The sequence below is a fragment of the Megachile rotundata genome, chromosome 5 (assembly GCF_050947335.1).
Source record: "Megachile rotundata isolate GNS110a chromosome 5, iyMegRotu1, whole genome shotgun sequence".
NCBI lineage: Eukaryota > Metazoa > Arthropoda > Insecta > Hymenoptera > Megachilidae > Megachile > Megachile rotundata.
The window spans coordinates 4,370,753-4,394,420 of record NC_134987.1 but is presented as its reverse complement, the minus strand read 5'-3'; the positions used below and the strand labels follow the sequence as shown (position 1 = coordinate 4,394,420).

At 41.2% G+C, this 23,668-nt stretch overlaps 3 protein-coding genes and 1 pseudogene across 5 annotated transcripts in view; 3 read left to right on the top strand and 1 right to left on the bottom strand.

Annotated features, from left to right (window-relative positions):
• The window catches only part of LOC143264509 (uncharacterized), a 169,951-nt gene that overhangs the window by 49,543 nt on the left and 96,740 nt on the right, over positions 1–23,668 (bottom strand). The gene's annotated exons all lie outside the window — the stretch shown is intronic.
• Positions 1,065–2,639, top strand: LOC143264506 (uncharacterized). Its single transcript, XM_076531984.1, has 2 exons — positions 1,065–2,102; positions 2,497–2,639. The coding sequence occupies exons 1-2, from the start codon at positions 1,532–1,534 to the stop codon at positions 2,514–2,516; spliced, it is 591 nt and encodes a 196-aa protein (XP_076388099.1). The 5' UTR covers positions 1,065–1,531; the 3' UTR covers positions 2,517–2,639.
• On the top strand, positions 5,933–6,533 carry LOC105663532 (uncharacterized). The gene is given in 2 exon segments (XM_076531983.1): positions 5,933–6,325; positions 6,327–6,533. Coding segments are annotated over 2 exon segments (600 nt in total).
• LOC143264505 (histone-lysine N-methyltransferase SETMAR pseudogene) lies at positions 13,398–16,976 on the top strand (annotated as a pseudogene). The gene is made up of 2 exons (XR_013038245.1): positions 13,398–15,352; positions 15,570–16,976. The product of XR_013038245.1 is annotated as a histone-lysine N-methyltransferase SETMAR pseudogene (transcript).

Sequence of the window (23,668 nt, the reverse complement as noted above, 5' to 3'; positions counted from 1 at the left end):
CCACCAAACACGACTAGCCTTATTCAACCACTGGATCAGGGCATAATCGCAAATTTTAAGAAACACTATGTCAAATTAACTTTTCGATACATTCTGAAAAAACTAGAGGACGAAAAATTAAGCCTGACTGAAGTTTGGAAAAAGTTCTCAATTTTAGACTGCATAAATCACACTACTGCAGCAATTGGTCAAATAAAACAGCACACATTAAATTCGTGTTGGAAAGCGATCTGGCCTGAATGTGTCACTAATCGAAATGCAACCGAAAACGCGTCCACGTTATTATAAAAAATTACTGAGCTCGCACATAGCATCAGCGGAAAAGGTTTTGATACTTTCGGCGAAAACGATCTGGGCGAAATGATTGAGGACGAAACTGTCAATGATAGTGACATTATCAATAATTTGATAGATTGTGAAGACGGACAAGAAGAACTGGAATCTATTACAGCAGATAAAATATATGCAGGGATCCAGATTTCTAAAAAATTGGAAACGCATTTTCTTAAAATAGACACTAATGCCGAAAGAAGCTTGAAATTCCAAAAAGAGCTAAGATCATGCATGTCTCGCTATCGTGAAGTTTACAAGTAACTAACCAATCGACCGTCGTCACAAAAACTAATCACTGACTTCATGGTGCCAAAAAATAAATCAATTGAAATCGTATCTTCAAGCGACGAAAGCGATTTTGAACCAATTCATCACAAGAAGATGCGCGTTTTGGATTACGACGAGTAGCAGTGAATTATTTAATGTGCATTTTGAAAGCTTCTCCATGTATACAATAAACAATTAAATGTTTTTAAAATATTTTCAGGTCTAATTTAATTATTTAATTTGATTGAAAGCATTTTCTCATCTTTTTCGTAAATAATTGATGTATTTTCTAAGTGCGACTTTTTTTATGCGGTCCCTGTCCGCCGCATAAAAAAAATTTTGGGTGATATATCGTACAAAATTGTTTATTATATGTAAGTATTTATAAAATTTCCGAATACTTTTTTGTACGATTTCTTTTATGCGGTCCCTATCCATCGCACAAAAAGAGGTTTTACTGTACATATTATCTGCGAAAATCAAGAACCGCATATAATAACAATACAAGATAGAAACATAATACATTTACCGCAAGGATGCGCAGGAACGACGGAAGAAGCCATTATAAAAGCAGGAGGAGAAAAAGGAAATACTACACTAAACATACCTATTGAAACTACAGAACACCTAGATCACTGGAAACAAATATTAACAGACAGACAAATCGATGTACAAAATCTTAACACAACATATTTAAAGAAACCTTGGAAAAAGATGGCGGCAACTGAGTAGGAAGCGTTGTTGTGTGACTCACCGTAATTTTGTGTTTTTGTTTGATTTTTTCGTTTGTGAATTTTTTCTACGTATATAGGTGGATAGAAAGCCGGTAAAGCGGAAGATTTCCCCTGGTTGGGCAGAAGCCAGGGGAAAAAGAGAAGGAGAGGAGAAGTACACGAGAAGAAAGATTAGAAGAGTAAAATGTACAAAGCGAATGAGTTGTGAGGAGGGAGAGATAAAGGAGAAAAATAGAGAAGTGGAGAAAGAGGTTTTAAAGGAGTTGAGAGGAAGTTGGGCTTTGGAATATCTGACGGAGGAAGAGGATGCAGTACTGAGTACAGCAGTCAAGGAACGAGAGGAGGAAAGGGATGGAGTAAAAGAGGAGGAAAAGAAGAGAGAGGAAAGAATGCAGACAGAGGAGTGTAAGAAAAGAAGTAGAGAAATGGGGACAGAAGAGGAATACCACGAAGAAGAAGGTGTAAAGGAGAAGAAAAGGGTTAGAGAGATGAACTTGACCGACGTAGTAGAAGTAGTGAAGAAGGTGACCAATGAGGAGCGAGTACAAGAAGAGCAGAGCGAAGTCCCTAGTTCAGAGTTGGCAGCAATGGGGGCATCAGCGATAGTGGCGACAGAGAAGATGAGACGGTGGCGTGGGGAGACTGGGAGAGACGCTATTTCAGGCGGCCATTGTGATCGAGAGCGTGGTATAGAAAGGTTGTGTGAAGTGAGAGTACAAAGTAAGGACAAAGAAAGTGTGAACGAGGAGAGTTTTGAGGACGATTTAGGTATTAAAAACTTATCTAATAGTAATAAGATAGCGAGTAGGGATAATAGAAGTAAGTTAGAGAGTAAGGAAAATGAAATTAATGGTAATATAGTGATAAGAGGGAAAGACGCAGTAGGCGAAGAAAACGGAAAGGGGGAGGCCCACGTGGCGAAGGAAGTTAGAAATGAAAGGGTAATAGGTGAAAAGGAAAACAAAGAATGGTCTTTAGAGGTATATGAGGATGATGTAAAATGGGATGAGTATGTTGTATGTGTAGTTTTAAGAGGTAGGGCCCAAAATAGTAGAAGTGTAAATAATAAAAGGATGTCTAAGAGGAACAATTTGATAAAGATATATAGGTTAGTACAGGGCGCAGGTGTGAAAATACATACAATCCGCATGATTGGTTACAGTAAGGCGGAGATTACGATGAAAAGGAAGGAGGAAGCTAACGGTTTATTGAAAAGGTACGGAAAGGGTGACGGAAGTGTCAAGGCGTTTCTACCGAGAAGAATGGCGTTCAGAAAAGGTGTCATTTACGAGTGGGAGGATTCCATCGAAGAGCTAAGAGAGGAGGCCATGCCAGGGCAGGGGCAATACTATATGGAAAGAATGAGAAAAAGGCGGATTATAGATGGAAAAGTGGTTTTTACATGATTAAGATCCATTTTGATTACGTTTAAGGGAAGCGTTCTTTCCACACGCCTGCTCATAGGGCAAGGCCATGTGGGCATCAAGATAGAGCCGTATGTGGAACAAGTTAAACAGTGCTACAGATGCTTGAAATATGGGCACTACCAGGCGCAGTGCAAAGAGGAGGTTAAGAAATGTGCAATATGTGGGGACAAGTATCATGGCCAATGCGAAAACAAGTCAAAATGTGTTAACTGTGGAGGAAGTCATGGATCGTTGGCTAGACTATGTTGGGTGTGGCGAATAGATGCGGCCATTAGGAAAGTAATGGCCTACAAGAACGTAGAATTTGAAACGGCAAGAGGGATAGTAGCAAGATCGACAGGGGACCCGGAACTTGACAGGACAGGAGGTATTGATAGATTCGCGGGGAGTAATGGGGATTTTCCCGCCCTAACAGTGAAGGAGAAAAGGGAAACTTGGGAAAAGAAGGAGGCACCAATTCAAAGGGAGGTGGAATTAATAAAGAGATTAAGACAAGAGAGATATGGAGATAGGAATGGTGCGGTGGTGCGTGAAGGAGGAAGGAAGGCCACTTATAGTGAGGTTATGAGAGGGAATGAAGAGGATCGAGAAGGAGGAAAATAGAATGATCGTGAGCAGGAAGAGGCTAGAGGAGGCGATGAGAAAGGGGCGAGAAGAAATGAAGGAGAAGGGTGGAAACAAGTGAAAGGGGGGTATAGACCGGCATGTCTCAATGAGGAGACAGATGCTATACTAACGGGAAACAGGTACTTGTGTCTTGAATGCAAGGAGAAGACGGAGAAGATGAAAAGGGAAGGGAAAATTCAGATATTGAGAAGGATTCCGCGAGATCGCTACATGGTGGGAGAAGAGCCCGAGGGCGAATGTGATTATGAAAGGTTAGAGTGGGCGTTGAACAAGGATGAGATGGAGAAGGAGAGGAGGAGGGTAAGAAGAGAAAAACAGATGAATAGGGAGTGGCTGGTGGAGTTAGAGAAAAGGAAGGAGGACGAAATATTGGAGGAGATAATAAAAATGTTGAAAGAAAAAAACTTGGAAGGCAAATTCCATGAGATTATAAGAACAAGGAAGTACAGGGAAAGAAGAATGATTAGGCCGGATCCAGAGGAGGATTGGAATGCCGTTGTAACCACCTCCTTTTGAAATGGAAATTGACCAAAGGACAAGAGAGAAGCTACAGAGGAGGGCAGAGAAGGAGAGGGAAGAAATTAGGAAGAGGAAAGAGGAGGAGCAGATAGAAACTATAATGCTCAGGGAAAGTTGGAAGAGGGCAAGAGGAAGGAGGGAGGAGTTACAAGAGCAGGACAATACACAAATGGAAAAACGTTTGGAGGATAGGAAGATAGGAGAAGATAAGGAGGAGGAAGCAAAGGTTGAAGAAGAGGGGAGAGAAGAAGAGATGAATGATAAAAGAGGAGAGGATATGGAAGAAGAAAAATGGTAAAGTTAAGGGTGTGTGGGAGCAAAACATGAGGAGTGTAGTGGAAGATGCGAAAGTGGGTTTATGTTTTTGGAGGAATATTAGAGGAAAGGTGGAGTAATAGATATAAGAAATGACAATATATAGACTGAAACAAAGACTGATAGTTTTGCGAGATAACATATTTAAAAAAGAAAAAAAAAATGTTTATATATATATGTACGAGAAAGGGACTCAGTCTAGTTTGTAAGCTAGCTATAAGAATAGATATAAGAGCGCGCACTTGTTTATTTTTAGCGATTAGTAAGTGCAATAGTATTAAAAGGGAAAGACTGCCAAAGTATTCTATTGGATATAGGTTGGATAAGGAGCGTAGAATCTTGATAAGGTTAATGTTGTTCCTTATAATGTTTATTATATAATATATTTTTTATATTATTAGGACCTTGAATAAGTTCTCGCTGTTTCTTCAAAGATGGCAGTAGCACTACCCCATTCGTGGAATTTCGAATGGTAACACACATGCAAGGCAGTAGTGTATCTAATCTTAAATTTCAGTGTATCGTAATTCACTTTAGTGTAAACAAAGTAATTTTTTCTTAGTTCTGAAAATGTCTACTTTTGTGCCAAATAAAGTGTATTTGCGTGGAATTTTATTGCACTATTTTATTCAAAAGAAATCTGCAGCTGAAGCACATAGAATTCTTGTCGAGACTTATGGTGACAATGCTTTGTCGGATACGACATGTAGAGACTGGTTTCGACGCTTCAAAAATAATGATTTTGAACTTGAGGATAATGGACGTTCTGGCACACCGAAAAAATTTGAAGACGAAAAGTTGGAGGAATTACTCGATCAACACCGATGTCAGATGCTAGCAGAACTTGGAAAAACATTACAAGTAGATGAGTCAACTGTTTCAAAACGTTTAAAAGTTTTAGGAATGATCCAGAAGCAAGGACATTGGGTACCGTATGAATTGAAGCCGAGAGATGTCGAACGGCGTTTTCTCACGTGTGAACTACTGCTTCAACGGCAAAAAAGAAAAGGTTTTTTTGCACCGCATCGTAACTGGCGATGAAAAGTGGATACACTACGATAATCCAAAGCGTAGAAAATCGTGGGGTAAGCCCGGCCATGCATCAACATCGTCTGCAAAACCAAATATCCATGGTTCGAAGCTTCTTCTCTGTATTTGGTGGGATCAGCAGGGTGTAATTTATTATGAGCTGCTCAAACCGAATGAGACTATCACGGGGGAGCGCTATCGACTTCAATTGATGCGTTTAAGCCGAGCCTTAAAAGAAAAACGGCCAATATACAAGCAGAGACACGACAAAGTGATTTTGCTACATGACAACGCTCGGCCTCATGTTGCAAAACCAGTGAAAACCTACCTGGAAACGCTTCAATGGGAAGTTCTACCCCACCCGCCATATTCACCTGACATAGCCCCTTCTGATTTTCACCTATTCCGTTCGATGGCACATGGCCTAGCTGACCAGCGCTTTCATTCTTATGAAGAAGCTAAAAAATGGATCGATTCTTGGATAGTCTCAAAAGACATGACGTTTTCCGACGCGGAATTCGTATACTGCCAGAAAGATGGGAGAAAGTGGTCGCTAATGATGGGCAATACTTTGAATGAAACGTTTTTGTTCCTTATAATTTAAATAAAGCTTTTATTTTGTAAAAGAAACAGCGAGAACTTATTCAAGGTCCTAATATATATTAGGGGGACCGGAAAGTAATGTCGTTTCTGCGCATGCCAATACTTGATTGTCATTTATCAGCTCATTGTTTTGTTTAGAAGCGTGCCAAAGACATTGTGAGGTTATAGTGAGATCTTTACTTATAAAAAATTGAATTACAAATTTTTTTTGTAATTTTGGATAAAATGGCCAGCCAAATACCAGAAGAGGTACACATCCGGCATTGCATGCTTTTTGAATTTCGCAAGGGAAGTAACGCAACAGTTGCTACCAAAAATATTTGTGATGTTTATCCGAATGCATTGGACATTCGTAAATGCCAAAGGTGGTTTTCCAAGTTCAAATCGGGTAATTTTGATCTTTGCGACTCGTACCGATCAGGAAGACCATCAAGGTTGAACAACGACGTATTAAGGGCGGAAGTGGAAGCAAATCCGTGTCAGACGATCGAAGAATTGTCAAAAAGTCTAAACCAACCTTGGTCGACCATCCAGGAACATTTGAAGCAGATTGGGAAAGTGAGCAGAGCAGGTGTTTGGGTCCCGCATAATCTGTCCGAACAGAACAAGGCCAACCGATCAATCACATGCAACTTACTGCTCCAAAGACACAACATGGAACCGTTTTTTGATCGCTTGATCACAGGAGATGAGAAATGGGTCCTGTATGATAACCCAAAACGCAAAAGGCAGTGGCTCTCTCCAAATGAAACGCCTCGGAGTACTGCTAAGCCAGGTTTTCACCCCAAAAAAGCGCTTTTGTGTGTTTGGTGGAGTATCCGCGGCATTATTCATTTTGAATTATTGCAACCTGGACAGACTGTTAATGCAGACCTCTACAGCGAACAGTTGCAGCGAGTTAACCCTTTCGGTACGAGCGCCGGATATATCCGGCAGCCATCTGACGACCTGTGTGGCCGAGCGCCGGATATATCCGGCATCCATCTGACGACCTGTGTGGCCGAGCGCCGGATATATCCGGCATCCATCTGACGACCTGTGTGGCCGAGCGCCGGATATATCCGGCATCCGTCTGATGACCTGTGTGGCCGAGCGCCGGATATATCCGGCGACCATCTGATCACTGGTATCGACGAGTGCCGGATATATCTGTCATCTACGATATGTGACAATCCGTGTGGAAAAATCAAACAAGTGACATCTATGTACAGTTTGCACAATTAAATTTTATTTTACCGACGTATGAGGTATGGATTTTATTGATTTTATCGATGTATGATATATGGATCTTATACTCACGCATAAAACTTCGAACTGTTGCATTATTTAACAATCGTTCCTTGTTCTTATCTGTGTTGATTGGGTATTAGCGGAGCGATAGTGCTAACCTAATACAGATCATTTTAACAAAAAGTCTTTTGTTACAAGAATTCCGGAAAAACAGCTATAGGTATAATTGTTGTTTGATTTCAACTAATCTATTAAAAAATTTTGAGGTTATGCTTTTGTTCGAAACTTGTTTATAGATTTTAAAAGATTTAGGCCCTTTTCAGAATGAATAGAGGAAATAAAAGATTTAGAAACGGTCTTACTGACTCAGAAAGTGACGAGAATTGTGGAAATGAAAATAATTTTAATCGACGTAAAAGAAGAATAGTTGTAATATATAGCAGCTCTGAATCAGAAACAGAATTGCCCCAAGAGGTTGATGACACGAACCGTGAAGTAAAATGGTCAAACAATCATTTTGTACCAAAAATTCATCGATTCAATTCAAAACACTCGGGAATCTTCAACCAAATACGCCTGTCATCTCAAATCATTGATTATTTCCAATTATTTATATCTGACGAGTTAGTAGACATAATCGTAGAAGAGTCGAACTATTATTTGGCCCAGCAAACCAATAACAATAATCAAGAACCAATGACGCGAAATGAGTTGTATTGTTTTTTGGCCACGTCGTTATTGATGACGCGAAATAAAAAACTATCACTTAAGGAGTACTGGAGCACGGACGATTTTCTACGTAGCGATATTTTTGGGAAAATAATGATTAGAGATCGTTACTTCCTGCTACTCAGAATTTTACATTTCTCCCATGAACCCGGATGCACTGGCGACCGCCTTATAAAAATAAGAAGAATAGTTGACATACTGCGACACTCGTTCAGTGCGGCATTTGTGCCTTATCAAGAACTTTGCATAGACGAAAGCTTACTTCTATACAAAGGCCGCCTATCTTTCAGACAGTATATTCCAAAGAAAAGGAATCGGTTCGGGATAAAGTCCTTTATTCTTTGCGATTGCAAAACCGGATTCGTGCAGGACATCATCATTTATACTGGAGCATCTACAGTTGCGGATAGTCCAGTCAAGGGCATTGGAAAGTCTGGAGCAATCGTCTTACAACTATTGAAGACATACTTAGGAAAGGGCCATACCCTTTACGTGGATAATTTTTACTCCAGTCCCTCATTATTTAATCTATTATTCGCCAATCGCACAAATGCATACGGGACAGTGACAAAAAGACGACAAGGAATGCCCAAGATCGAAAATAAATTGAAAAGGGGAGAGATGTCTTTTCGTAGCTCGGAAAGTCTATTGGTTTTAAAATGGATGGACAAGAGAGAAGTATACATGATCTCGACTATGCATACAGCAGATTTTATGACAGTAACCAGACATAGAGGCGGACAGAGTGTACAAAAGCCTGTATGTGTTGTAGATTATAATAATTCCATGGGTATAGTAGATAAAGTGGATATGGTGATAAGTAGTGTAAATTCAACTCGAAAAACTTTAAAATGGTACCGGAAATTTTTTTTTCACCTAATTGATATTTGTGTATGGAATGCATATTGCCTTTATAAACATAAAAAGAAGGCAACCATATCTATGGCGAATTTCCATTTGCAATTGATCAAACAAATATGCGATAAATACCATAAAGATTATATCAACCAGCCAGTAAGAAAAAATGATTACCCAATGAGATTAACAGAAAGACACTTTCCATCATTGTTTGTGTCGAAAAAAAAGAACCGGAGCCGACGGTGTGTTGTATGTAGCAAGAACGATAAAAGAACAGAATCTAGATACGAATGCAAAGATTGTAATGTAGGTTTATATATAAATGAGTGTTTTAGAATATACCATACCCAATTGTATTATTAACCGTTTTACTTATGATCATATGTTAATTAAAAATATGTAAATAGTAGTTGTTATATTTATAATTTTTTATATAATTTTGTACATACTTCAGTATTTAATTTTGTATATATTTTGTACCGAATTTTGTATAGATTTTAATTATAATTAATAAAACTTTGTATAAATAATTTTTAATATTCAAGCAACAACCGACATTTGTTGGAAAAAACATTGTTTTATTAAGCACAGTTGTTATTTAACGGTTAGGAAAATGTTCATAGGAAGGTAGACTGACAGTGTGTTATACGATACCTTTCGGCCGAATCAAGACAGTTCGTTATAAGCATATTTTCGGCGCGGCAGCTCGTACAGCGGGGGTATCATGGCGGACAGAGCGCCCGTACCGAAAGGGTTAATCAATGTTTAATTGAAAAGTGGTCGGCGATTGTCAACCGAAAAGGCGTCATTCTCCAACATGACAATGCAAGACCACATTGCGCAAGGCGAACGATAGAAAAAATTAATGAATTGGGGTGGGAGGTGCTGCCTCATCCACCATATTCGCCCGATATTGCACCATCGGATTTCCATTTATTCCGATCGCTGCAACACTTTTTAAGTAGCAAAACATTTACAAATTTGGATGATATACAAAATGCCTTGTCTACGTATTTTGCCGAAAAACCGATTAATTTTTATCGATCAGGGATTGAAAATTTACTGAATAGATGGCAAAAAGGTTATTTAGCGTAACAAAACGACATTACTTTCCGGTCCCCCTAATATTTTGAGGCGCGATGGAATAACGTGGGAAAGGAATTCCCATGGTTTAGGGGTATAGGAGATCTGGGTAGGGAGACTTTTTGCAGTCTGAGTAGAATAAGAGCGAATCATTACAATTTAAGATGGTTTTTGTTCAGAAAGTTTATGGTGGTAGATCCATATTGCGAGATTTGTGATAAAATAGAAGATATAGAGCATGTCTTGTGGGAATGTGATAAATATAGCAGAGAAAGGAACGATTTTGTGAGGAAAATGATAAAAGGAAGTGTGAGGAAGGACTGTGATTTTTACGAAACCAAAGAATTGGGGGAGGCGAGACCTCTGCGACTGATAGGTGCCTTTATAAAGAAATGCGGATTAAAATTGTAATTGTGATTAAAAGTAGTTAAGAAAGGATATGCGGTAGTAATATAAGAGAGATATTTTATATATATATAGATATATATATATATATTTTATATATATGTTATAAAACACGAAGAAAAACGAAAAAAAATACTTATACCGATCATTTGTAGAATGAAAAAGCGACCCGAATTAATTTGACAAATTAGAAAATGTACTAGAATTAGCGTTAGAATTTGAACAGGGTTTAATAGATTCAAACAGGAACGTAATATTCGAATAAACTAGAACATCGTCGAAACATAAATCAAAATGCGAGGACGCATTTTCTTTCACCCCGGGAGGAATCTCACCGGTCAAAAGACATAAACAAGATAACGCGTGGTCCAAATGTCGTAAACAAGATAAGCCGAAAACGGTAACGCAATCAGGAGATAAGAAAAGTATAAAAGAAGAAGCAGGCCGGTGCGCGCGACAATAATATTATAGACGCAGTTGTAACGAGCTGATAAAGGCAGATTAGATCATGGACACTAAATCCTCCCGTGATTCAGTTCCATGAGTAATCCGGCAAACCCTGGACTCTGGAGTCATCCCTGCAACTAAGGAGTCATTCCTATGACTCAGGACGGCCCTTGGAGTTGGTATGGGGAAGGGGGCTCTTCTTCCACTATATATATAAGGCCCCGCATTCTTGCGCAACACAATATAATAATAAAGGTTTTCGAGCGTACGCGTTTGTTCCTTTTTCTTTAAACTCTTTCGGCGTGACATTTTTGACGATCCTGCCAGGATACCAGCAATCAGTGTTCGAAGAAATTCCATCGGACATCATCTGCGGAAGATCAATCCAAGGAAGGACTACGAGTGCCACTTCTGAGACATAAAGCGGTATCAACGAACCAAGGCAAGTACGGCTTTTAATACGTATAGAAATCCCGAACCCGTCATCAGTTCTGACGAGGACTCTATCGCAATATATAAGAAAACAATCGCGGAGCAAGAGGAAATTAAACAAAAATTAACGATGGCGCATTTGGAACAATCAATTAACGAAATTAAGCATGTTGTTAGCACAATGACTAAGGCATTAGCTGAGCACATGAAATTATTCGAGGAAGAAAACAAGAATAGACGACAGGAAATAATCGACTTGGCTAAGGTTTTAAATGCAACTGTAATAACGGAAGAAAGTGAGTCATCAAAGCCGAAAACAACAAGAGACCAGAGACGGAGCACAACCCTTCAGGACGACCGAGAAGACACTTCCAGTGAGGAGGAGGAACGGCACGGTGGCGTAAACGATCGAAATAGAGGTTCAAACAACGAGGTAGGACAAAAACCGACTCAAGTCATTAGAATCATTAGAACCTTGCGCGGACGCGACGATTTGGGGATTGAAGATTTCATTTCCGACGTGCGATATGCCAGATCAATCTGCTCCGATAAATTTATGCTATTAAAGTTAATCATTGCCGAACGAATAACTGATCAAGCTGAACGTGCAATAAGATATTTAAGAATAGATAGTTACGAAGACCTTTTCGAAGCACTGCGAACGTACAGTGGGTCCAAAAAGTATTTGTACACCTAGTTTTTTTGCAATAACTTTATTTACATAAGTAACAAATACAAAAAAAATTGCTTCCACTAATAGCCTCCTACAAACAAAAATAATATGTACATTAAAAATTTTTAATAATATGTTATAAAAGAATAATACACTAATATAAAAATTTAAGGGCAAAAAAAGTATTTGTACACTTATAATTCTATTGCTAAACTTTGAAAGAATGCACATACCCTCGTGACATTGATCAAAATGTAAACATTTGTTTATTTAAACATTGGTTTCGACCTTCTCACGACGTTAGTACGTCTGTGAACAACGTAGAGAAACCATGGCAAGCAAGAAAAGTGAAATATCTGTATCGCTGCGAGATCGTGTGATTTTTCTTCGGAAAGGTGGGGAAAGTTACCGAAAAATTGGCAAAGCTCTAAATTTAAACTTCACAACAGTGCAATATATTGTTAAGAAGTATGAAGAAACGGGAAGTACGGACAATAGGCCACGATCAGGTCGGCCGAAAATACTTACAGATAGAGAACGTCGGAGTGTTATTAAAGAAGTTACAAAATTTCCATTTATTAGTGCTCGAACTTTATGCAATGATGTCGCATCAACATCAGGAAAGAATGTTTGTCCTCAAACTATTCGAAACATTTTGCACTCCGCTGAAATATATGGTAGAGCTGCTAGAAAAAAGCCCTTTATAAATAATGTGAATAGGGAGAAACGGTTAGGATTCGCTAAAACGCACCTACAAAAACCAATTGAATTTTGGAAAAGCGTTATATTCTCAGACGAATGTAAATTTAACATTTTTGGCTCAGATGGGAAGAAATTTGTGTGGCGAAAACCCAATACCGAACTTCAGCAAAGGAACATCCACACAACCGTTAAGCACGGCGGAGGAAATGTGATGTTATGGGGCTGCATGGGGTACAATGGTGTTGGAAACATTGCGTTTATCGAGGAGTCAATGAATGCCGAAAAATATATCGACATATTGCGTAATAATTTACCCGAAAGTGCAAAGAAATTGGGTCTGAATAGGACTTACTACTTTCAGCAAGACAATGACCCAAAGCACACAGCTAAAAAAACGAAGGAATGGTTATTATACAATGTCCCAAAACAACTGATTACACCACCCCAGTCTCCCGACATTAACCCCATAGAAAATTTATGGCACCTATTAAATATTGAAATAAGAAAAAGAAAGATATCAAATAAAACAGATTTACAACGAATTATTTTACAAGAGTGGCCAAAAATATCTAAAGAAATTACAAAAAAATTGGTCGAATCTATGCCAAAAAGGCTACAAGCCATTATAAATGCAAAAGGAATGCATACAAAATATTAATTAGGATCTAAACCATTAATAATTTGAAATTTTCTACTGAAGCCGTAAGTGTACAAATACTTTTTTGGCCCTCAAATTTTTATATTTATTGTATTATTCTTTTATAACATATTATTAAAAGTTTTTAATGTACATATTATTTTTGTTTATAGGAGGCTATTAATGGAAGCAATTTTTTTTGTATTTATTACTTATGTAAATAAAGTTATTGCAAAAAAACTAGGTGTACAAATACTTTTTGGACCCACTGTACGTTACTTCTCCAAACACTGTAAACGGTAGTAGAACCCGTTTACAAAATACAAGACAAGGACAGACAGAATCTGTCGTCAACTTCAACATTCGATTTAGACAGGCCTTAAATGAACTAAAATACGCCATACAGTATAAGCATACGCGCCCCAGCAGTAGGAAAATTGCGATTGAAGAAGAGGAAGATGCGGCAGTATCAACATATACGATGAACTTACGCAAGGAGATAGGAGTAATGATCGTACCAGCGCAACCTAAGACCCTGGAACAGGCCCAAAGCCTGGCAATAGAAATGGAAAATTGGCTACGTGATTCAAAGCGACCCACACAAGCAGCGACTCATGTACAGTTACGAACGAGCAACCCTTTACCAGTTCGACGAAATGACACCGAAGACAGACGCAACTATTTTCCAACTCGGCCGAGCAACCAGTTTTCAAGACCACTGGCAACAAGGCAAAATCCAACCCCACCAGTACAACCCAAATGCTTCAAGTGCGGACAAATTGAGCATATATTAGGTCATTAAGTATGAAATGTCCGATTACTTAAAGCCTCAAGTTTGATACCAGATATCTCCGATATTTCACTTCAGTCGTTATTCATTTTTTTTGCATTGAGAAGGTACGCCATCTGGCTTTCAGATGCACTCTTTTGTTTTTAATAGTCTATCGTATTGTCGTCTGGAGTGTAAATATTGTAAGTCATGGATAAGACAAAAATACGAGTTATTTTCGAATATGAGTTCCGTCGTGGAATTAATGCAGCGCAGACAAGCCGAAATGTTAACGAAGTGTTTGGCAAGGATGTAGCTAACGAACGTACAGTACGTCGATGGTTCGAAAAATTCCGATCTGGAGATTTTGATCTTCAAAATGAACCGCGTGGGCGGCCTGAAAGCAAGGTGGATGACAACCAACTGAAAGCTGTAGTGGAAGCAAATCCATCTGAAACGACGCGTGAACTAGCAGCAAGGTCTGAAGTTACCATCCCAACAATATTAAGTCATCTGAAGGCAATCGGAAAAGTAAAGAAGCTGGATAGGTGGGTTCCGCATGAGTTGAGCGAGCGTCAGCAACGGAACCGCTTCGAGGCTTGCTGTTCTTTGGTATCAAGACTAAAAGGCGATCCATTTTTGCACCGGATAGTCACGTGCGATGAAAAGTGGATACTTTTTGATAATCGTAAGCGTTCAGCACAATGGTTGGACAAAGATCAAGCGCCAAAACACGCTCCAAAGCCGAGTATACACCAAAAAAAACTAATGGTGTCTGTTTGGTGGTCCAGCGCGGGTGTTATACACTACAGTTTTAAGAGACCTGGGCAATCGATAACGGCGGACCTCTATTGTGAGCAGTTAGAAGAAATGATGAGGCAGCTGCAAATTAAGCAGCCGAGATTGATCAACAGGGACAGACCAATCCTCCTGCAGGACAACGCGCGACCACACGTTGCAAGATCGACGTTACTTAAACTACAGGAACTGGACCTGGAAACCCTTTGTCACCCACCGTACTCGCCAGATCTCGCACCAACCGATTATCATTTTTTCCGAGCTTTGGACAATTTTTTGCAAGGAAAAATATTTAATTCCCAACATCCGGTGGAAGAAGCCATTCGGGATTTTATCACCAGCTGCTCTCCAGATTTTTTCGCTAGCGGTATTAATAAGCTATCGTTAAAATGGCAACATTGTATTGATAGTTTAGCGGCATATTTTGATTAATTATATTATTTCTTGCCCGAGATGTAATAAACCAAACTTTCGGTCTCAAATCGGACGTTTCATACTTAATGACCTAATAGCACCCAATTGTACAAATTTTCGGCCAACCCACCAAGGGAAAATACCACCAAGGGTGAATCATACGACAGCTGCAGAAGAGGAGGACACGACCGAGCAGCAAGAATTCACAGTGTGCCAGGAAGACTCCAATATGTACGAGCCAGCTTCAGAGGAATTAGAAATGGACCCGCACGACTTCTCCTAGACACAGGCGCAAGCATTAATTTAATCAAACAAAATAAGGTAGATCCAAATCTTTCACGGGATCGTAATAAACAGACAATTTTAATGGGGAATGACAAACACACATCTAATGAGACGGTCACTTTTAACGCTTTAAACGAAAACCACACATTTCACATTGTTCCCGATTCTTTTCCTTTGCCCGAAGATGGCATATTAGGCATAACATTCCTTCAGAAATATAAGTATACAATTAATAACTCACATCTATTTTTAGGTAAGAACAGAGTCAACCTGTACACCGAATTGGACCTCGAACCGGGTGAGAGTACGGTCAAGGAAACCTACGTGGGTCAAAATCTAACTCAGGTCTGCTTCATAAATACAGGTAGAGACAAAATTTCTACTAGTCAATCTGAAATTGATACCGAGGAAGGAAAATTGAGTAGAATCAGCACGCTGTAACGAGGCATATTTTCACTGGGTTGATTGCCTCCTTTTTTTTGGGTTATGCCTCGTTACGATGATCCTCCCGAATTGCCAGCCCCACTCCTCCGCCCAAGCGGACCACCTCGCCGCTGGGGCAAGTATGAATGAGCGGGCGTGTGTGAGTCCTTTGCGTTTTTTTTTCTTTTTCTTCTTTTTTTTTTTGCGTTTGCGCAGGCCCCGCTTTTCTTTCTCCCCTTCCCCCTTCTCCAACACCAGGAAGGAGCCGCTGCTGCCCCGGTCGCGGAGGAACCCCTCCCTGAGCGACGGAGGCGCGGGATGGGCCCATCGAAGGAAAGTTGCCGGCTGTCCGGTCGCGCCGCCACCCCGTCATCCTCCGCGGGGGCTACCGGCAGCCCACCACCGAGGGACGCCAGGCCTGGGGACAAGCCACCCCCAACCGCCACCTAGAGAGGGCCCCAGGACCTGGCCGCAGAACACCACGGGATGGCCCATCCTCGACGCCGAAATCCCCGGGGTGGGGGAATACCGCGAACCGGGGAAGAAGAGGATGGTGAAGACAAGCTAGCGAGCTGCCACGCAACGGAGTCGATCTTTCGAGACAGTTCCGCCGAAACCCGAGTTGTTTTTTTTTTTCTTCTCCCATAGTCCACCGTGCACTTCGCGTTTCTAGTTTGTTCTTTTTTTTGTTGCGTTGTGAGCTGTAGTGCGTTCCGTTTTTTTTTTGCTGTACCGTGTGTGTGAGCCTGCGAGGAGTAACTGTCACCGCCGCCCCAGAGTGGTTGGAGTACGCCAGCGCCGAAAAGGTAGGAGTCATCTCCTTACCCACTTTTCTTTTCCGATATTTATTGGCGCGTGGGCGAGGGCGATAGGACCCCTGGCCCCAGTGACGAGGACCCTAGAGGCCGCGGACGGTTCATACGACACCGTCCCCTCTCATTTAGTTTTTTTGTACGCTGTATTTTGGTATTTAGGACCAACGTCCCCTTATTGTCCACGACCCCTAAGAGGGCGTGTTCCTTCGCGGGCGAATACCACAGCGTTCTCTTTGTATTTTTCGATCTTTGTACTCGCGCGTACCGTGAGCCCCCGCGCCGCGAAAGCCTCCCTCGCAACTGGCGAGTCGACCCCTTTTCCTCGACCGTTGCTTGTAACGCGTGGGGCCCACGCGAATTCATTTTTCTGTTTTGCTTACGTGGCCTACTTGGGGGCCCGAATAAAAGCATTTTCTATTGGATACGAACTCGCGGGTCTTTTACTAGTTTTTTTTCTGACCCCCTCTGATTCCCGCTCCCGACAGAGCAGCCGGAAGGGCGATTACTATGGACGAGTGCATTAGCACTGGCGCCCCGTTAAATAAATCGGCCGTGGGTGTGAGCATCGGTGCGTGGAGGGCCGTTTTCCCTGACTGCCCCCACTGCAGGGAACCCCCTTCGGGCTTTCCCCCACCGATCCGTCACATGGCCCAATATAGGTAAAGACGTTCATGATTTTATTTCAAATTGTGAAATTTGCCAAAAAGAAAAGTTAACTAGAGTAAGACACAGAGAATTTGCTGTTATACCAGATACTCCTACTGAACCGAATGATAAAATATCAATGGATATCTTTGGTCCCCTTCCGGTGACAACCAAAGGTAACCAATTCATTCTTTCCATTCAGGATGTGTTAACAAAATATCTAGTTCTGATCCCACTTAAGGATCAACGAGCAGGTTCAATTATTAATGGACTACTCGATCATTATATTTATATATTTTCCTCACCAAAGCATATCTTAACCGACCAAGGTACAAATTTTGTCTCTGAGCTTATGCAGAAATTTGAAGAAGCGTTTAAAATAAAACATATCAAAACAACTAGTTTTCACCCACGAAGTAACGGAGTACTTGAACGTACTCATGCCACGGTTAAAAATTTAATTAGAACATGTACCGCAGATAGGCGAAATGAGTGGGACGAAATTATAAATTTAATTTGCTTAGGATATAATACTTCTAGTCATGAGGGAACTGGTTATACTCCTTTCGAGTTAACGTTTGGACACAAGGCAAATATGCCCAGTGCTATCTCTGCCACGAGCACGCTCAGCAGGGAAAAATTATTTAGGTTGTGGAAAAAACGGCATGAAACGTACTTAGAGTCAGCTAGGCATATTATAGAGAAAAATAAAGCAAGATATAAAAGGGATCAAGACAGGAAGATACGTCTTCAATGTCTCTTCAATGAAAATGATAGAGTCCTTATTCATAATGACCATAAAAGAAACAAATTAGATTCAGAATGGATAGGCCCAGCTATTATAACTAAGGTCATAAATCCATATTTCATATGTAAATTTCCCAACCAGGTTAAAGAGTACAAAGTTCACGGTAATAGATTAAAATTATATAAATCGAAATAATTTTGTTTCAGGATGTTGATCCAGATACTGGTCGTACTAACCGTAATTTGTAAATCCTTAAGCCTAAGCATAACCCCTTTAAATAATAGTAATGTGTTTTTAGAAGAACTACAAAGCGTATACATGTATCACACCGAAATAAAATTAATCGTAGGTATAGACGTACAACCATACTTGGAAATAGGGAAAGAAACACGAAACCATATTGCCGAACTAAGTAAATTTTGCGATAAAAATGATTGCGAACAAAAATTAGAAATAAAGAGCCTTTCGAGTAGATTACAGCAGCTAGAAAACAAAATAATTCACTTAAAAACACTATTGCACATGAGAACGAAACGAGGATTACTAAATTTCGTAGGAAGTGTTTCTAAAACACTATTCGGAACACTAGACGAAGACGATTTGTTAACAGTAAATGAAAACATCGACAAACTTTTCAACCAGCAAAATCAAATCACACACATTGTACAGAATCAAACACAAATTATAAAAACTGTATTAGGTTATACTCTAGAAAACACCAAACAAGAGATATTTATCAAATTAACCCATTTGAATCAAATCCTCACACAAATTATCACACTAAACACATTCATCCTCAGCTATACCGAACAAATTATTTTATATGTACCGCCGGAGAATGACGTCACGGTCAACGAAAGAGCGACGTACGTCGAGGGAAAACGCCGCTGCTCTACCGCTACCCCACTCGAACTCTCCGATAGACGAAGAGAGGCAGCGGAGTAAGAGGAGAGAACCCAGCGAGAAACCGACGTACGCCGAAGGAAAGTGCCGATTCCCTGCCGCTTCCCCGCTCCGGCCCTACGATAGAAGAAGAGAGGCTGTGGAGACGGAAGAGGTCCTGCCGAAGAAGACTTCGATAGAATTCGGAAACTCCGGCAGAGGGTGGGGGAAGGCTACGAGGTGTCCTAATACTGGCGCAAGAGCTCGCGGATTCTTATTCTGTATCTGGCAATTGCCGTGTGTTCCGCTAGTTAAAGTAATTATCGTTCCGTGAGGAAAACCAACGAATCCCGAGCGCTGCCGTCTCGTGTTGGACACCTTAGTAAGCCCCTCCATTACCGATATATTTGTAAAAGAGCGCGAAATCGAGATTGTCATATCGTAGGTTGTAGACCACCTGGCTTGCCATTCACGGGCAGGTTTTGCAAAGTATGACCGGAGTGGCGTTGTCTCGTAGGGAAATTAGTTTAAGTTAGTTCGGGACGGTCGCGGATCCCGACGTCCGGACTCGGCTGGATCACCGAACCTGTACCGGGGAATGGTACAGCGTAAGCTACAATCAAAGTATCGTCTCGAGTAGGCCTTTGCCAATATTGTACCCTCCCACGTCTCGATTTCGCGAACTCTTGGTACGGGAGTAGAACATAACGAGAGCTACCGAGCCACTCCGCCGCCGATTCGAATCTTCCGCGTTTTTCCGAGATCGACATAAACGGTTTTCCCATCTTGCCGCTCGAGAGTCTCGTTTCGCGTCTAAGTTCTTTATCGCGACGCTGAGAAGCGTCTGGCGCCCAATTATCAAATAAAATAAAGCGATATCGAACGGGTTCGGATCGGGCGCCGAAGTGCTACGCGCTCGCGAATCCGCGGAGGCGCCGCGGCGGTCATCGTCGCGGGCACGGTCAGGAAGGGCCGATCGAGAATTCGCGGGCGAAGCGGGGTCGCGGGCCGTTACCGAGCTAGCCGCGAAATACCGTGTAGCAACTCAGATGTCATCTCAGCCATGCTTTAGTGGGAAGACAAAAAGAAAATTCGCAGACGCATTCTTTGATCATTTGGTGGAAGCAACACAAAAATCATCAGCGGGAAGATCATTACCCCACATGATCGCGGCTTATTCGCAGTTGAAGGACGAACTTCGGTTAATACTAGAGAAGAATGATAGAACCCTTGAGATGGGTACAACAGGTTGGAGAAGAATGTCCGAAGTCACCGACTGAAGAACAACTCCACCTTGAGGATATTGTGTATAACCTATCTGGGAAATTCTTAGGAAGAAGAAAAATCCTTATTCCTGCTCCTTATAACACTATGATTCAAGTTGAATACACTAGCATAGGTTTTCTAACGATTGTATTAATGTAAAAAAAAATAAATAAATAAAGTGAATGAGGTTAATAATAATAATAATAATAATAACTAATAATTAACTAATAAATTATTTATAAATAGTGAAGTGATTAGTAGATTAATAAATTAATAAATAATAAATAATAAATAATTAACAGATAGGCAATAAATTCGGTTTAGTGTTGGGAAAGTGTTATGGGAGTGCAGTGAAGTGCTGGGAGTGTTGCGGGTACAGGGGAATATACGTGACCACGTGCACAAGTGCAGAGGAACAGTGCAAAGCGGGAAAATGGCGGAAAAGTGTTGGAAGAACTGCGGAAAACGCTCCAGCACCCTGGAAACTCCGAAGTCACGACGATGGTGGAGCAACGGGGCCGCATTGAGAATATCCAGCATGGCGGAGGAAGGAACGCTGCAAGCACTTGGAGAGCGGCCCTAAAAGGTGAAGCGAAAGGATGCGGCAGCAAGTAAGACGGCGGAGGCATGGCGCGCTTTTCAAACGGCAAGAGGAGGGGAAGAAGCGAGAAGACAGTGAGAGGGAGAAGAGGAAGAGCAGGAGTGGAAGAGGCGGAGAAACAAACATAGACACGACCGATCAAACGACTCAAACCTGCAAGGGAGGAAACCGGTGTCAACCTGGTCATAGCACCATTACGGGGCATAAAACGGGGACCGACGGAGCGGGGAAAAGGTGGGAGAGAGGTCAAATTGAGCAAAGGACCCTTCTGATCAACTGTTGATTCAACTAGGGACCCAGTCGTCAGCCTGGTCATGGCACCATTAGGGGGCGACAGCGGGGACCGAGTGGAATCGACAGGAGAGAGGAAGGAGAAATTTTACCAAGAGCAATGGGCTCATGTAGCGTTGTGGAAGAAGACTGGGGCGTAATAGGAAAAAGGGGAGAAACAGTCAGGCAACAATAATGGAAGTAGAAATACAGGCAATGTGAAGCAATAGGCGAGAGGAGCGGGAGGGGGGGATTTTCGTGAAGCAAAACAGACATTTGCGGAGCCCAAAACGGAGTTAGACATAGAAATCGAAAGCGTATTCGGACATTAGGTGGGAAATGATGGGGAGAGGTCGCGGTTTTGCCGTATGTTTGAGCTCACCGGGAGGCGGTGCCGAGGGGGCGTTACAAGGTCAAGCCGGAGGTCAGTGCACATGCCCGGGAGCCTCCCCTTGGACCTTGACGTGGCCCCCCGGGCCAAAACCCTTTGAGTAAGGGCATCCACTCTCCACACATAGAACACACACGCGAGGGAGTGAGGGGCGGGGGTGGGAGAGGGGGGTAGTCTCTCTTTCACAACATGCAAGCGATGGTCTAGCGCAGGGGGACCATATCCACCGACAGGAAAGTCTGCCGGGTTGTCGCCACCCTCCGCCCTTGTGGCGGGGGCGGGATTACAGTTTTAGTGGGTATGCGTGGAAACCGTCCCTCTTCTAGGGGCGCCTGAAGCGTGAGTCACCACACTATCTGGGCTATCTTCCCAGATGTCCGTGATACTTCTGAATCAGAAGCAGAAGAGATTGAAGCCCATGACAGTAATTGTGAAATATGGAGGTCGAAAACATTCAATCCCAAAATATACAAGTTTGCGGTAGCGAATTCAGGAATTAAAAAAAATATTAATAGATCGGCAAAAATCTTAGATTGCTTTCAACTTTTCAACAGTATTACCCGAACTATATTGTTTTCTTGCTGTGACATTATTGATGACACGCAGCAAGAAGTTATCATTAGCAGAATACTGGAGTAAAGATAAACTTCTGCATAGCGATATTTGTGCAGAAGTAATGACGAGAGACCGTTATTTTAAATTACTACAAATCCTACATTTCACCGATGATGTTGACTATACTAATGATCGTTTATATAAAATACGGAACGTCGTTGAAATATTACGGAAAGCATTTAATGAATCGTTTCAGCCTTATCAACGGCTATGCATTGACGAAAGTCTGCTTCTATATAAAAGACGGCTTTCGTTCAAACAATACATACCATCAAAAAGAAACAGATTTGGTATAAAATCGTTTATTCTGGCAGACTGTGAGACAGGGTTCGTGCAAGATTTAATTGTTTATACCGGATCATCTACGATGGTGGATACTGAAAATCTAGACATTGGAAAATCTGGAGCAATAGTGGAAAGCCTTATGAAACCGCATCTAGGAAAGGGCCAAACCCTTTATGTAAATAACTGGTATGCAAGTCCCGCTTTATTTAAGGGCCATACCCTTTATGTAAATAACTGGTATGCAAGTCCCGCTTTATTTAAGTTTTTACATAATAATGGCACAAATGCGTGCGGGACTGTAATGAAAAGAAGGAAAGGAATGCTCAAAATTGACAAACAATTAAAAAGGGGAGAGACTGCATTTAGATCATCCGACAACTTATTAGTTTTAAAGTGGATGGACAAAAGAGAGATGTATATGTTTTCTACAATGCATACACCAGAATTTAAGACGGTAATTATACACGGAGGAGAAAGAATTATCCAGAAACCTGTATGCGTGTTAGACTACAATAACTCAATGGGTGCAGTAGATAAAGCTGATATGGTCATAAGCACTGTGAACTCGACCCGGAAATCTTTGAAGTGGTACCGGAAATTTTTCCTTCATCACTTATTGTCTGTACAAGCATAAGATGAAACGACCGATATCTATGGCAAAATTTCAATTGCAATTAATTAGGGAAATACTGTGGAAGTACCATCAAAGTAGAAGTCATCAACATCGACCAGGGAGTAATAATCCACGGAGATTAACAGAACGACATTTTCCGTCGGCTTATAAATCGGTAGGAAAAAAACCAAGTAGAAGGCGTGTTGTTTGCCATGCGAACGACAGAAGACGCGAAACTGCATATGAATGTAAAAACTGTAATGTGGGATTGTGTGTCGACCCTTGCTTCAAAATTTATCACTCTGAATTAAATTATTGAGAATTTTAATTTGTTATTGTAAAGTGTAATTTTTAATTTTTAAATATAGTTTTATTGATAATAATTGTAAAATCTCCAAATATGTTGTTGTGTAACACTTAAAGAAATGTACGATCCGAAGAATGACAAGGCTGCATCGAAAGATGTATGTCCGAACACCAGTTTACCTAAGCGCAACATGCACACTTTGCGGTGCAGAGCTCTGTTCAATGGCGCTTTTTGGCGGTACCGATGGCGCGTTCAGCGGTGCTACTCCGACGGAGCACACTGCCGGAGCGAAAGGGTTAATAGTGGCCGTTACGGGTAATGTGCAAATGAGCATGGAGAGAGGAAATATGGAAAAAAGGAGTGAGGAAGAGATCCTGGGTGAAGGTAAAATGGAGCCACGTGCTGAAAATAAGGAGATGAACAAGTGTATGAAGGAACGGAATATGGTGTAACGTTATCGCTTGAAATTTGACTTAAGTAGTAGCGATTGA

Bases quoted from the DNA above. Each gene is read 5' to 3' on its own strand.
- LOC143264506 (XM_076531984.1), top strand. From the start codon at position 1,532: ATGAGTTGTGAGGAGGGAGAGATAAAGGAGAAAAATAGAGAAGTGGAG. The intron at 2,103-2,496 runs GTATTAAAAACT...GATTGGTTACAG, and splicing joins GAGTTTTGAGGACGATTTAG to TAAGGCGGAGATTACGATGA.